This window comes from Aptenodytes forsteri, unplaced genomic scaffold, assembly GCF_000699145.1.
Source record: "Aptenodytes forsteri isolate BGI_AS27 unplaced genomic scaffold, ASM69914v1 Scaffold50, whole genome shotgun sequence".
NCBI lineage: Eukaryota > Metazoa > Chordata > Aves > Sphenisciformes > Spheniscidae > Aptenodytes > Aptenodytes forsteri.
The window spans coordinates 1,137,809-1,150,696 of NW_008795126.1; the positions used below are offsets into that span (position 1 = coordinate 1,137,809).

General features: G+C 51.2%; 2 protein-coding genes across 2 annotated transcripts in view; both read right to left on the reverse strand.

The window, feature by feature from the left end:
• GINS2 (GINS complex subunit 2) overlaps positions 1-5,123 on the reverse strand; it is a 37,773-nt gene extending 32,650 nt beyond the window's left edge. Inside the window, exon 1 of the mRNA XM_019471527.1 lies at positions 5,010-5,123. Within this exon, the coding sequence (XP_019327072.1) occupies positions 5,010-5,123 (114 nt within the window). The remainder of the gene's footprint in view (positions 1-5,009) is intronic.
• A 2,837-nt stretch (positions 5,124-7,960) lies between these two features.
• The window catches only part of EMC8 (ER membrane protein complex subunit 8), a 7,894-nt gene continuing 2,966 nt past the window's right edge, over positions 7,961-12,888 (reverse strand). The window contains exons 2-5 of the mRNA XM_009277324.2: positions 10,981-11,057; positions 9,503-9,572; positions 8,864-8,958; positions 7,961-8,569 (exon numbers count right to left, since the gene is read on the reverse strand). Of these exons, the coding sequence (XP_009275599.2) occupies positions 8,410-8,569; positions 8,864-8,958; positions 9,503-9,505 (258 nt within the window). The 5' untranslated portion in view covers positions 9,506-9,572; positions 10,981-11,057 and the 3' untranslated portion in view covers positions 7,961-8,409. The remainder of the gene's footprint in view (positions 8,570-8,863; positions 8,959-9,502; positions 9,573-10,980; positions 11,058-12,888) is intronic.

The window sequence follows — 12,888 nt, forward strand, 5'->3', positions numbered from 1 at the left end:
GCGGGGCGTCGGGGGGGGGGGGGGGGGGGGTTCCCACTCAGGACCAGCCGTGCCCTGGGAGGGCGGGAGGAGTTTGCAGCGAGAGGGCTTGGATTTTTGCAAGGTTGGTTTCTAACCTGGTTAATCAGGTTAGTGGAGTCCCGGCTCCTCCCATCCATCCCCCCCTCCAGCCCCATCCAAGCCCAGCAAAGCCCTTGGGTGATGAGGAAATGCTGCTTCACTCTCACCCCGCTGCACGATCCGGCCCGGTGCTGAGAGAGAGAGGAGCAGGAGTGCCCCTTGCCTGCAGCCGAAGCCACCGGACCACGGAGCATCCCTACGAGCAGTCGGAGGGGCTACCAAGCGCCTAGAAAGGCAAGTACTGGTTTGGTATGAAGGTACCACACCCAGCTCTGGCATCAGCATCCCTGAGGTCCTAACGTCTAGAGAGCAGCGATGCTGCCAGCCTCCGGGAGCATCTTCACCTTCTCCAGCTTCCAGAAAGGGTCTCTTCCCCCTCCCGTCTGACCTGCCAGCCCGAAAACCAGCCCGGCAGCGGGAACAGCGCCAGGCAGGGGGTTTCTCACCACCCCCCGGGATGAGAGCTCCGGGTCGGGCACCACCCCGCTGCGAGGACGGCCGGGCGAAGGCTCTGCCTCCGGAGCAGCCGCCTTTGCCTGCGTTAAAAGGAGCCAGCGCCTCCTTTTAGCTGAGAAGCAGCGGTTCACGGTTCACGTCGGGCACCACCCCGCTGCGAGGACGGCCGGGCGAAGGCTCTGCCTCCGGAGCAGCCGCCTTTGCCTGCGTTAAAAGGAGCCAGCGGCTTTTTCATGTTCACCACCTCCACAATTGGGAGGCGAGGCCCCGAGACGCCTCCTTTTCAGACAGAGCTGAGAAGCAGCGGTTCACATCCAGGGCGCCAGCGTGCGGGGTTTGCCGGCCGCACATTAAACGCCCCGCGGCTGCAGGCAGGAACGAAGGGAAAGCTTTGAACTTCGCCTGGAGATCGGAGCAAGCTGATCCCAGGAGCCTGGGAGGCCTCCGGCGAGACCAGAGCCCCACGCACGAGACCAAGGCCCGCTGGGATGGGCATAAAGAGGAGCGGGGAGGGGAAACGGGTGGTTTTGCTCCAGTTTCTGCTGGCCTGCTCCTGCCGTGCTTGGTGAAAAATCACAAATATGGGAAGGGCTGATCTCCTCCCCCATCTGGCTCCAATTTCTCAAATAAGTGAGTTATTGCAAAGTTTCGAACTCCAGAGCCAGGCAGGCAGCACAGGGGAAAGGCTGTCACCCCGGCTGCAGGCGCCGGCCCTGGACGCAGGGGCCAGGGCAGAGACGTTTCCAAGCTGCGGCTTCAGTTTTGCCCCAGAAAAACAGACAAATGAACTGGTTCATGTGGGTTTTTTTTGCCTGTTCAGCTGCAGACTCCAAGAGCTGGAGGACAAGCTCTGAGCCAGAGCCCGGCAAGCCCTGTCTTTCCGGATCCCATCTCAACCTCAGTGCACGCAGCGTCCCCTGGGGCCAGGGACCCCTCGCCGGCAGCCCTGACACTGCAGCACAAATCCAGTCTAAGCTGCAGAAATCCTCCCCCCCCGCCTCCACATTTGATGCCTCTCTCCAAAACTACCTGTGCGCTGCTGTTGGGTGAGAACAAACGGCCCCAAAACCAAGAGAGCTGGAATTAGCCTGGCCTGGAGCAGCGGTTGTTGCTAAAACCGTGAGCGACCGAGAGCGATGGCTCGCTGCGGCAGGGAGGTAAACATAAACATCGGCCTGCTAAAATAACTGTGGTTAGCTCTGCGGGCTGCAGCACTGCTCCAGCTGGTGTGGCGACAGCCGATAGGCACAAACACAGCATCGCACACCCCTTCCTCTCCTCCCCGCGGGCTGGGAAGCAAAGACACCCTTGGGCAAGTTCATAGGGTGGGGGTTGGCCACCTCGAGGTGGCTGGGTACCGCCTGGAGACCCTCCGGTGCGGAGCCCTGTTCGCTAATGGAGAAAACCCCGGATGACCAGCGTTAGGCAGATCCGAGTCCCGAGCACGGGAGCAGCTTCACGGGCCAGACATCCCCTTTCCACAGGCACCGCGAGACCCTCACGCAGCCTGCCTCTGCTCCAGGTCCCTCCCAGGAGCTCCCGCTGCCCATGGCGGGACCGGGGCTGTGACGTGCCGAGCATCACATCAGGGCAACTGGCCACCAAACACCACCAAGAGCCAGCCAGCAGGCCAGGGGGAAGGAGAGGGTGGGCTCATAAAGCTTCCTCGGTGGGTCAGTATGGAGCTGGCTGAGCTCTCCAAGCGAAGACTTGTCTCTCCAGCCCAGGCAACCGCCCTGGGCGGTCCTCTGATGTGGCCCGTGACTGCTTTCCAGTTCTGGCCATGGCCCTTCGGCAGCCGGGCTGTTCCCCTCCCCGGGCTCAGCGCTCCCCGACCCACTGGCCCCATCCTGCCTGGGTGCAGAGGAGGGTGGAGGGGGCTGAAGCACTGACGAGGGGGTGAGGACAGGGGGCAACCCTCATAACTTCACTGGAAGGGGAAGGGCCGGGTGAGCTCACGGCTTCCCAGACGCCAGAGGAACCGCAGGGAGAGGGATGTGTTTTGCAAACACCGGCCACAAGAAAAGCTTCAGCTGGAGAGCCCGGCGGAGCAGAGCCCGGCGAGCCCACCGCAGAGCTGCTCTGCTGGCTCCCTTGGAAGGAGCTGCTCCTGCAAACACCAGCTGGGCTTGTTTTAGAAAGGAGGGAGGAGAAGCAGCTTGCTGGGTCACAGAGTCCCAGGCTCTGCTAACGCAGGCAACACGTCACCCTGGCTCTGTGCTAACGGAGCAACGAGGCCGCCTGCTCCCCCCAGGTCTCTTCTGGCCCAAGCAGGGGAAAGGGCTGGCTCAGAAATCGCCCTAGAAGGGGGCTGCAGGGCCATTGCACGGGACTTGCTGAAGCTGGAGGTGGCAACAAGGCAGTAGGTGCTGGGAGGGGAAAAGAAACCCCCTCCCGGAGCCCCACGCCGGGGGAGGCTCGCAGCCATCCAGGGCAGGCGAGCGGTACCCGGAGGGGATGCCAGGCGTGGGAAGGGAGGAGGATGTCACGAGGAAGCAGCTGAAGATGCAGGCTCCGGGGAAACTGGAGCAGCTCCAGCATTCCCCAAGCACAGGCTCTTGGCAGGACCAGCAGACCGAACAACCGGCAGGAACCGTGCAGGCAGAAAACACCCCCGAAGAAAACCCACCGGGCCGCGGCAGCAGCCCTCACGAGCAAGCCAGGAGCTGCTGTGGCGGGGGGTAGGAAGCAAAGCGGAAAGCGAGCACGTACCTGAAGCACAAAACCAGAGCGTGCTGGGCTCCCCTGCCAGACCTGCATCCAGAGCAAACCGCCTCCCTGCCGGGCATGGATTCAGCGGGTGGCTGGGAGGCCGTGGCTGGGAATTGGCTTAGGGACCTGGCCGCAGCTGCCGCGCTTCTCGGCTCGCTGAGCTCCAGGTTAATCTTGGCCCAGCTTTCCCTTTTATCCCCTGGTACAACCTCGATACATTTTTTCAATTAGGTCCGTCTTTTAAGCTCCGGACCACGTTTCTAGGAAGGGCTGCGTTGTTTCTCACGGCCCTCGCGGGCTGATGCTGCGCAGACCGGGACATCCCTGGCACCGCTCCTGCCCGCATCCAGCTAAAGTGCTGCCACGCTGCAGCCGGTGCGGCGCTGCCCGGAAGCACTCAAGGAGTTACCCGTTACCCCCCAGCCCACCTACCGGGTATTTTTAAGAGCAGCGTTCCCTGTCTGCCTCATCGCGGCTCCGGCAGATTGCAAAGCGCCAAGCTCGCCACGCAGGAGCACGGACCGCTTTCACCTTTTGCGGCGCTCCCGTTATTGGAAAGCCCAGCCGGCAACCTGCTTCTGTCCTCTCCGAATCCGCGTCTGCCGCCTTTCGCAGGGCGACGGCTGAAAACCAAAGGAAAATACGCAGCTAGGGTGTACTTTTGGATGCAGAAGGCTGGATGAAAATGTGGTCTAAAAGCGACAGTGGAAAAAAAAAACAACAAACCCCAACAAATCGATAAAAGTCCTCAGCGGATACTTCGGCACAGTGAAATCACCGCCTGCTGCGGGAGGGCTGGTTGCAGGGCGATGGGTAAAGCAAACGAGGAGTTTGCAGCGCAGGAGTACGATGCGTTGAGATGTTTAACTCGAGTCGGGATTAACGGAGCCCGGGCAGGACGGGAAGGAAGCAGCTTGCCCAGCCTGGTCTGCCCGATCCCGACCAGCTCACTACAGCTCCTACAGGCAAGGGTGGGTGACCCAGCTCCGCTCCAGGAGCTGAATTAAAAACACAAACTAGAAGCGCAGCTCACAAATGCACGCTGAGCGCATTTCCCCTTGAGGCCATTTTCCAAGCTGCAGTCAACCGCAAGTCCACCCCGCTAACAGCCTCCTCCATTAGCATCCGCGTGCTCTTTCCGTATCGGTAATGCCCTCCGCCCGAGCATCTCGAGATGTTTTACAAAGAGCAGCAGAGTGCAGCGATTAGGCCTCCAGCCAGGGAGCAAAGAGACCCGGGTTTGCTTCCTGCATCTGTCACTGTCACCTCTCCTCGGCCTGCACCTCTGCCGCCTAGATAAGAAATTCTTGGGGGCAGGGGGCCATCTCTCAACGGTGCATCTCCCCAGCGCCACGCAGAGCGGGGCTGGGCTCTGCACATCTGCCTGCCCCCGGCTCCGGCTGTGCCGGGCGAAAAGGTTCCGGCTCCTCCGTCCTGCCAGCTGAACTGCTCCTCCACTTCCCGCGCCTGTGTCAGCTCTAATGACCTGAAACGGGTTACGCGGTAGGTCTTTGCTGGTTTTCACGCTGACATAGGCTAGGGGACATCCCATGAGCAGCTCAGCCGGCAGATGGGAGGAGGGAAGGGGGGCAAAACTCCAGCGGTGGACTGCTTCACCTGCTGAATGAAGAAAAAAAACCCCAAAGCCCTCATATACACGCAGAGCAATGAGCTCAGAGAGAATACGGCACCAGCACGTTCCCCGGGAACACGTATCTCACTTGTGCGCGTGAGGAGCTGACCAAAGACACCCCTTGGCTCTTGCCACCCATCTGCTCTTCCCACTCGTGACGCCGCACAAGCCGGGAGGAGCGGGGACCGTTCCCGACGCGCATCTAGCCCCAACCAGCCACCGATTCTCCGAGCAATTTTAAGGCGGTCTCGTTTCTCGGTGAAAATAACGCCTACGGGCCCCCCGAACTCTGCTCCCTTCTGGGTTTCTCAAGCTGGATCTGTACGTGGAGTTTTTGACCACAGCTGGAAGCGCCCTGGGCCATCAGCTGGTGGCACACCTGGGGACGCGCCTCGTGGCTGGCTGGGTCTCAGGTCACTCTGACCCCTAGTTTCAGACCGAATGGGCGCTTGAAGCAACGCATGCTCAAGGCTCTTCGTTCTCCCCCTTGTGACTGGAGGATTCAAGGCGAGCACTCACGTGGATCCAGCAGAGAGTAGCGTGCGTCCTCCCACTCAGAAACCCAAGCACTTTGTCCTGGTATTTTGATGCTTGCGGGGTCTGTTTATTACTGTTTTGAAACATTAGGGTTGAGAGTGGAAGAAAGAATCCCACACGGGAATAATTTTGCGTTTCCAAGTGCCCGAGGTCCTATGGATGAGGTAAAGAGCTGGGAGTTAAACGTCTGGGCAGGCAAATGCCAAATCTCCAAATCTTGAATACGGGGGGGCGGAGGGGAGGAATAAATAAACCTGCATGTAATTAATTGCTAACAAAACAAAACAACAAAAAAAAAAGAGTAAGAGTAAGACACCCATGCCCAGTGCCATCCAAAAAAAAAAGAGTAAGACACCCATGCCCAGTGCCATCTTCCCAGCTATCACGGGGACTCCAGCAACGGAGATGCAGACACCTGCCCCAAGATTTCTTCCCCAGAAGTTTTAAAAGGCGTTACCTTGAATCCCTCCGATGAATCCAGCCGATCCACCGGCCAGGAAACCAGCATTTGCTCCTGCAGGTAGGTTTGGTACATCAGCAGGGAAGGGGAAGGCAGCCTTCGCTGAGCGTGGCAGCTTCCTCATTCTTTCACAAGAGCCACCGTTGGCTGCGGGCTGCCTTGCCTTTATGAAATTGCTGCCTTGCCTTTATGAAATTGCTGCCTTGCCTTTATGAAATTGCTGCCTTTTGTCCAGCCTTCAACGCAAACAGGACAGGTGAGATAAGATCTGAGCACCGCAGTGCCTGTCCTTTTTGCTTAAAGCCAGCCTGGGCTTCTACTGATGGCAAAACACTCAAAGGACCTCATTCAAAAGCAAACAGAAGATAAAAAAAAAAGGGGAAAGACAAAGCATTAAAAGCTGCTCCCCTTCCAGCAATGTGTCTCCATCAGGTTACAGACCGATGATACGCGTTTTGCTTTGTCTTACGAGGGTGAGGGGGGAGTACGTGCAAGGAGAGATTAGACTGTATTAGCATATATATGATCAAAGCTCGATTAGGACATCTTCTAGTTGCAAAGAATAAAAAAAATACATTTCCTGTGGCTCAGGAGACATACCAGCTTATGTGGCAGCGTTGGCTGACAATCTCTCGCAACTAACATAACATGTCTTGCTAAGATAACATCTGCCTCTGGAACAATAGGTCAGGTTTCACGAGGTGTTTCTACACAGTAAGACAACGGTCCTCTTCCTGCAGCGCGTGCGATTTGCAGAGTCTACTCCCGACATACGCTGCCGGAGCATTGCCGTTTCCAGGATCTCTTTTCATACAGCCGTGGATGTGTAGCAAAACAGCCACTGGAACGCGTTTATCTCGCTGCTTGTGAGCTAGCTACATGTTTTTCATTGAACGAGTGAAAACATTTTCCTTTCCTGCGAGCTTATCTGACTCACGCTTAGGAAAGGCTATTGACTTAAGTGCCAATCCCTTTTGTAATGCCCAGCACACCTTACTCCTGCATAGCAGGGAGACAAACCCAACCGTTCAAATCTTCATCTCCTCCTCGGACAGGGAGCTGAACCTCAGACCTTGCCTCGTGGCTTTGTGGAATCTGAACTGCAGGGAACCCCACCGCAGGACCCGACTGGAGGCATCCCGGTTCTATTCACTACTTCAGAACGGGATTTTAGCCTTATCCCGTCCCTCGCTAAGACCAAGAGGAAAACTTGTGCTTATTTAAATAGAAGCAGAGGTAGACCAAGAGGTTTCGACACTCCCACCCCTCATGTTTTAAAATAAGGGCACTAAGGAAAAAGCAGGAACTTGGAGAGAGGCCGATCATTTGGTGGACATTTGGATCTTCCTTGTAAAAACATTTTTGGGTAGGAAGAGAAGGAAATCTAGAGAAACCATTGCAGGATGAGGCTACGTGTAACTACAGTCTGACTAACAACCACGAGGAGTAAGGCAACAAGGCTTACGAAGAACTGTACTAGTCTGATATAAAGCTTCACTCTCCAGCAGACTTACTCTTTGAAACAAACATTAATTAGAAAGACAGACGGAAGCTGAACTAGACTGTATCTTGGCTCCTTGATTCGATGTACTCGGATCGCTTGCCTTCAGCTTGGAGGGATACGTTTTAGACCTACTTAAGCGGACACCGGGTGAACCAGTTGAAAACGAGATCTGTCCATAAAACCCCAAAAGGCTGCATAAAATTAATAAGGTATTTCACCCTCCTCTTCTTTTGTAGGCTCAAACTGGTTTAGAACCGTCATTCAAACTCATCAGTGCGCTTCCAGTCCCTTTTACAAACCGTTACATGAATATTTGTTTTTGCCTTGGGTTTAACATTTTCAAGCAGTAACTGTGGCTGCATGCCCACGGAGAGCAGGAATCACTGCAGGATTTGGGAACACTGCTTTAACGCTTCCTCTGCGGCCGTGTCACGCTAAGCCACTGCAAAACAGGTGACACACGAGCACGGCACATCGTCCTCAGCGGTTCGCATTTTACCGTGCCGACGGAATGACATTTCCAAACCAGGCCAAAAGAAACCGTTAACGTTACATTTTATGTATTTGACCTTAAAATTTCTCATCTGAGGACAAGACTGATTTTTTTGAAAGGTATTTCCATAAATCATTGAAAAGTAATCTCTCTAAAGATTAGAAAAGCTTAGTCAAAACTTTGTAATACGAACAGTAGGGACAAGCGGCAGCAGTTCTGGTTTCGAAGGAACAGCGACGTTCACTACAAGTGGGAAGGCGTCCACGAGGACAGCTGTAACCGACAGTTCGCAGTTCTTCCAAGGAACCTCACAAAAAAAGATGCAACGGCTTACGGACACATCACTCTCTGCAATGTGACACGCCACTCCTTTTTAATCAGTCGGGTTTCCACACAAGGTACTGAATATTATTCTATTTACATTCAAAAATAGCTTTTTTTCCTCTCTTCAGTACATAGCGGGAATGCCCGTAAATTAGTCAGTAGAAACCCCTCTAACACAGGTGGAGGACAGCTTTGTTGATCTCTGGGTTCGTCCAGTCGTTCCGGATATCATCCAGGTGATTATCAAAATCTACAAGCGTCTCGTAGGACTTGCTGTCCAAGAGAGATGCAGCGATTCTCTGGGCTTCGGTCCAATCTTCACAAAAGTCACTAGGACGTAAAATAACCAGGAGTTAAAAGTAATCACAAAGAAAATCTCCACCGCCTCCTCTGCTCCGGAAATTAAGCCACACTCTCTGCAACGTGGTCAGGGTGATTGTACCGCTGCCTGGCTGCAGAAGCCGGCTGTTCCCTCTCACTACAGCAAAAAACAGCTTTAAAAGCACTGTCAGCTACACCCGCCGCCCTTACAGTGTCACTCACCACAATCAAACTTTTGCCCTTAACCAGGCAACCCGTTTTTCCTTACTACCCAAACACAAATAAACTCTGAAGTTTACTCACACGTGCGGGTCCTTGCACCTCCACTTGTTCTCATGAAGCTCGTACACATGAATGGCAGGCTCTATGCACTCCATTGTAAACTTGGTGTTATCAACCTGTTGTGCAACAGAAAAACACCACCTCAGTCTCCTCCTCAAGATCCCAAGTAAAGAGATGAAATTAAAAAAACCAAAAAACAAAAAAAGGTCAGTTTTTACAAACAGGGCACCTTACACCAACTCGTCCACCGTTCTACCTTCAAATGAGCCAAATCTTACAGGTTTAAACTGCCGACATCCTTTGTCACTGCGGCAAGGGGGCAAAGCGTCGTTTGCTTTATATGAGACGAGAGTTTAAGTCACGGACGGGGGTCTGAAGTCACGAACACACTGCCTTCGCTCAAGCCTCGCAAGCAGAGAAGGCCTCCGCTTCCTTTGAGATGGCAGAGCGCCAACCGCAGTCTCTCTGCCGGCTTACTAAGAACTTCGCTGGCTACAGGTCATTGCACCTCTTCCCCAGAGCATTTGGAGGGAAAGAGAAAATTAGTTACCCTCACTATTAAAGGGTCTAGAGAACGGCATTTAAATGGCTGGTCCAACACCACGGTCATAACATTAGCAATACAGAAAGGAGGCGGGGGGGGGAAATGAAGTAATTTACCATTATGAGCGCTGTATCGTTAAAGCCCTCTGCAATTCTGGAGGCCACCTTTTCCGCAACCTGGTTTGGACTGCAGCAGAAGGTAAAAGTAACTGTGTTATTTGAACCATGACATTTCAGGAAATAGGCTTAAAGAGATGTGAAAATTACACCGCGTGCTTACAAACAGGAACAAGATATCAAGCTGATGCTACACTTGATTGAAGTCAGAAGGCCAAGAAAACCCCAGCTCCTCTCTTCAGCACGTGATCTGGATCTTAGCTATGCTTAGGCAATGGGTTTTTGAACGGCAAAACGCTCGCTGCAGGCTTTATGTGGAATCAACATTTTGCGGCCTCCTACCCCCTTCCACCAGACCAAAGACTGCAGCCACCTTTGCCCTGGCAGGCATTTAAAAAAGAAGCCGAGTTTGCCCCCCGGCCTACATTTGAACCCACCCACTGCCCAGCTTCTCTACCAAAATCAGATAACCTTTTAAAGGAAAACCTTTCTCGTGTTTCAAAGATGACAATCTCTACCTGGCACCAGTTATCTTCAGAAATGAAATCGGGGTTTAAAAAAAAACCCCCAAGCCTGTGATACTCTTTCAAACCTCAAACAGAACAGACAAACTGTATCTTCTCCTTAAAAACGTCTCCAGCAGATTTATTTCCCTTGTGAGGAAAGGACAAATACTGCCCTTACCCCTGTTAGATACCTGAGCAGTCACAAGTATTACTTAAAAAACATACTTGAGACCGAAGGATATTCATTAACAAAATAACTGGGACATAGCATAATACTTTAAACAAGCTGCTCATATTTATTTTAAATGCAAGTATGATGAACTCTCATTGGTTCTGAAACTGGATTTGTCTAATAGATACGGGGAAAATATTTGATACGCATATCTAAAACTGCATTGTGGCTCCACAGGAAGGCCCCCTTATTGCTTATTGAGTAATACGAGTTAGCCAGCAGGGAAAAAAAATGACTAATCCTGGGGAAAATAAGTGAAAAAAAAAAAGCTATCTCTGCTTGACTGACATCATCTTCCATTTCAAGAGCGTCCCTTTACCACGTAAGAAAATGCTTCAATAAAACTCGGGAGACAATTAAGTAGTTTAGTAGGAATTAGGTCACTTCTGAAAGACTTTCCAAAAGACACTCGGAGTCATTCGAGTTCACAAGATGTGTACCGCACAAGCGAACGCGCCTGCAAATTTTGGCTATTTCCCTGACAACTGTAGTTAAACTGGTTGGCAGTCGTTCAAATACCGGCCTTTTATAGTACCCACTAAAGAGGGGTGACTCTGGAAGGACTGGGGTTTCTGCACCTGAACGAAGGCCATAGCCACCAGCACCGCGAAGACAATGTGAAACCAGATGACAGTTGTCAAAGTTAATCAACGCGCACGATTTACGTCGCTGATTTTTGTTGGCAGGGTACAAAGTACAACATAAAAGAGCAAACAGAAGGAAATATGGCACCAACACACCTGGCATCTTTCACGCGTTCATTTGCCTGGTAATATCCAGCTATCACGTAGCTATTCTCTTTGCACCAAGAGTCAATCTGAAAAAGTAATTGGAACAATTAAGCCCAGGGAAAGAAAAAGAAAAAAAACCCTACAGAACTAAGGAAATCTCGTGTCTGTCCTGCAAATAAAACGGCAGTTGAAGCATTACAATATCTTTAAAGAAGCAATTGGCAAATATATTCACATTTATATGTATTTATGTGCCCACTCACACACGGGGTTTGGCTGATTTAACTAGAACAGAGAAACCAAATTGAACGTTTGGAGAATGGTGGAAGACGTTAACCAAACGGAGCAAAAGAGCAAAGTTATCTCAGTCGAAGCCCGGCCTAAATTCAAATGACAGGGCTTGTAAAGAGCTTCAGCAACGCTGCCTGGGAGAGGAGTCTAGCTCTTACCTACTGCCATTTGTGGCTATTTTCTGTTCGCGTTCATCTGAGAGAGATGATGACGTTAGAAAACGTCCACCGCGCGGCTGCGTGACCGTACTGTCATTTCAAAAACAGCCTGTTGATTTTATTGCCAATGTAACATTTCTAGGCTAAAGCGGAAGCATTTTTTACCTCAATTAGCAAATAAAGCTTGATGTGAAAGGTAAATGTGAGGCAGAAGAAGTTTGTCCCGTTCACCATTTTTTCAACCCGCTCCGTTACAAAAAGGCTTTTGCGATAAAGTTGTTTTTCTTTGAGAGTTCACCTGCGAGGGTAACTAACCACTGTTACCAAACAACGCCGGTGGATTCTCCGCTCTTTAAAATCTTTCAATCAAAACCGAACACTTTTCTAAAAATACTCTCCAGCTCAGCCACGAGACAAAGGCTTGATGACAGAACTAGTGGCATCGATTCTCTCGTCTCTGCTATAGACACGGTCAGACCAGGCGGCTCCTCCTCCTTTAACACCTGCCTGTAAATACTTAAACATATGCATTTATTTGCATACAATTTACACAACTTTTGAGTTACACAAGTACAAAAGTTTAGGTAGCTTGGGTTATTTGTAAGTGCAGTTTCAGCATGCGCACACTGCTGTTCCTTCTGCTTTACGCTGGATCTGAATTCCTCCCCCGAGTCGGTCTTGCTTTGAAAATATATATATATATATTTACACGACTTTTCTCCTTATAACTGAGGATATGGAGTCAGCATAATACAGAGCCCTGAGAGACAGAAGTGGAGAAAGCAGCTGGAAATTTCCTTTGCAGCCCCTAGAGAGCATGCATCAAAAAAACCTCAACAGCTATATTAAAATGGAGTCCAAAAATATACCTGATGCTGACCTGTCGCATCCTGTAAGTCAAATCAATCTCATTTTTAGCAATAATTATAGTATTAGACTGCATAAACAAACAAACAAAAAAAAGCCATGTGAATAATCCCTCCTCTACAAGGGATGACATGGATTTAGGCGATTCTTCAACAACAACAAAAAAAAAGAAGCTGCGCGGCCCTGCTATAGCTGAGGGCCAACTGCTGTTTCAATTACAAACCCATTTTGAGGGCTTAGGACTAGGGTTTTAATTGTTAGTGGCTTGAAAGCTTGGCATTAAAGCCTAGAAGTCCAGACACTAAAATTAACAATAATTTTAAAGCGTCCATCAATTGAAAGATTAAAACCCTTAGTTCTATGTCAATTTTTGTCGTCTACCGAAAATGGTCTTTAAAAAAATAATAATAAAAAAAGAGGGTGATTTTTAAGTTCTCCGTTCCCTAAGTGGTAATTAAAAACTGCTTCCGTAAAAAAAAAAAAAAGGAAAAAAAAAATATATATATCTGTTTGGAATTAAAGCTGTTTCCACCTGCGATTTCCAAACGCTCTCTAACCGCCGCACTGTCCCCACAGGGAGCCTCCGCGTCAGTTAGTCCCT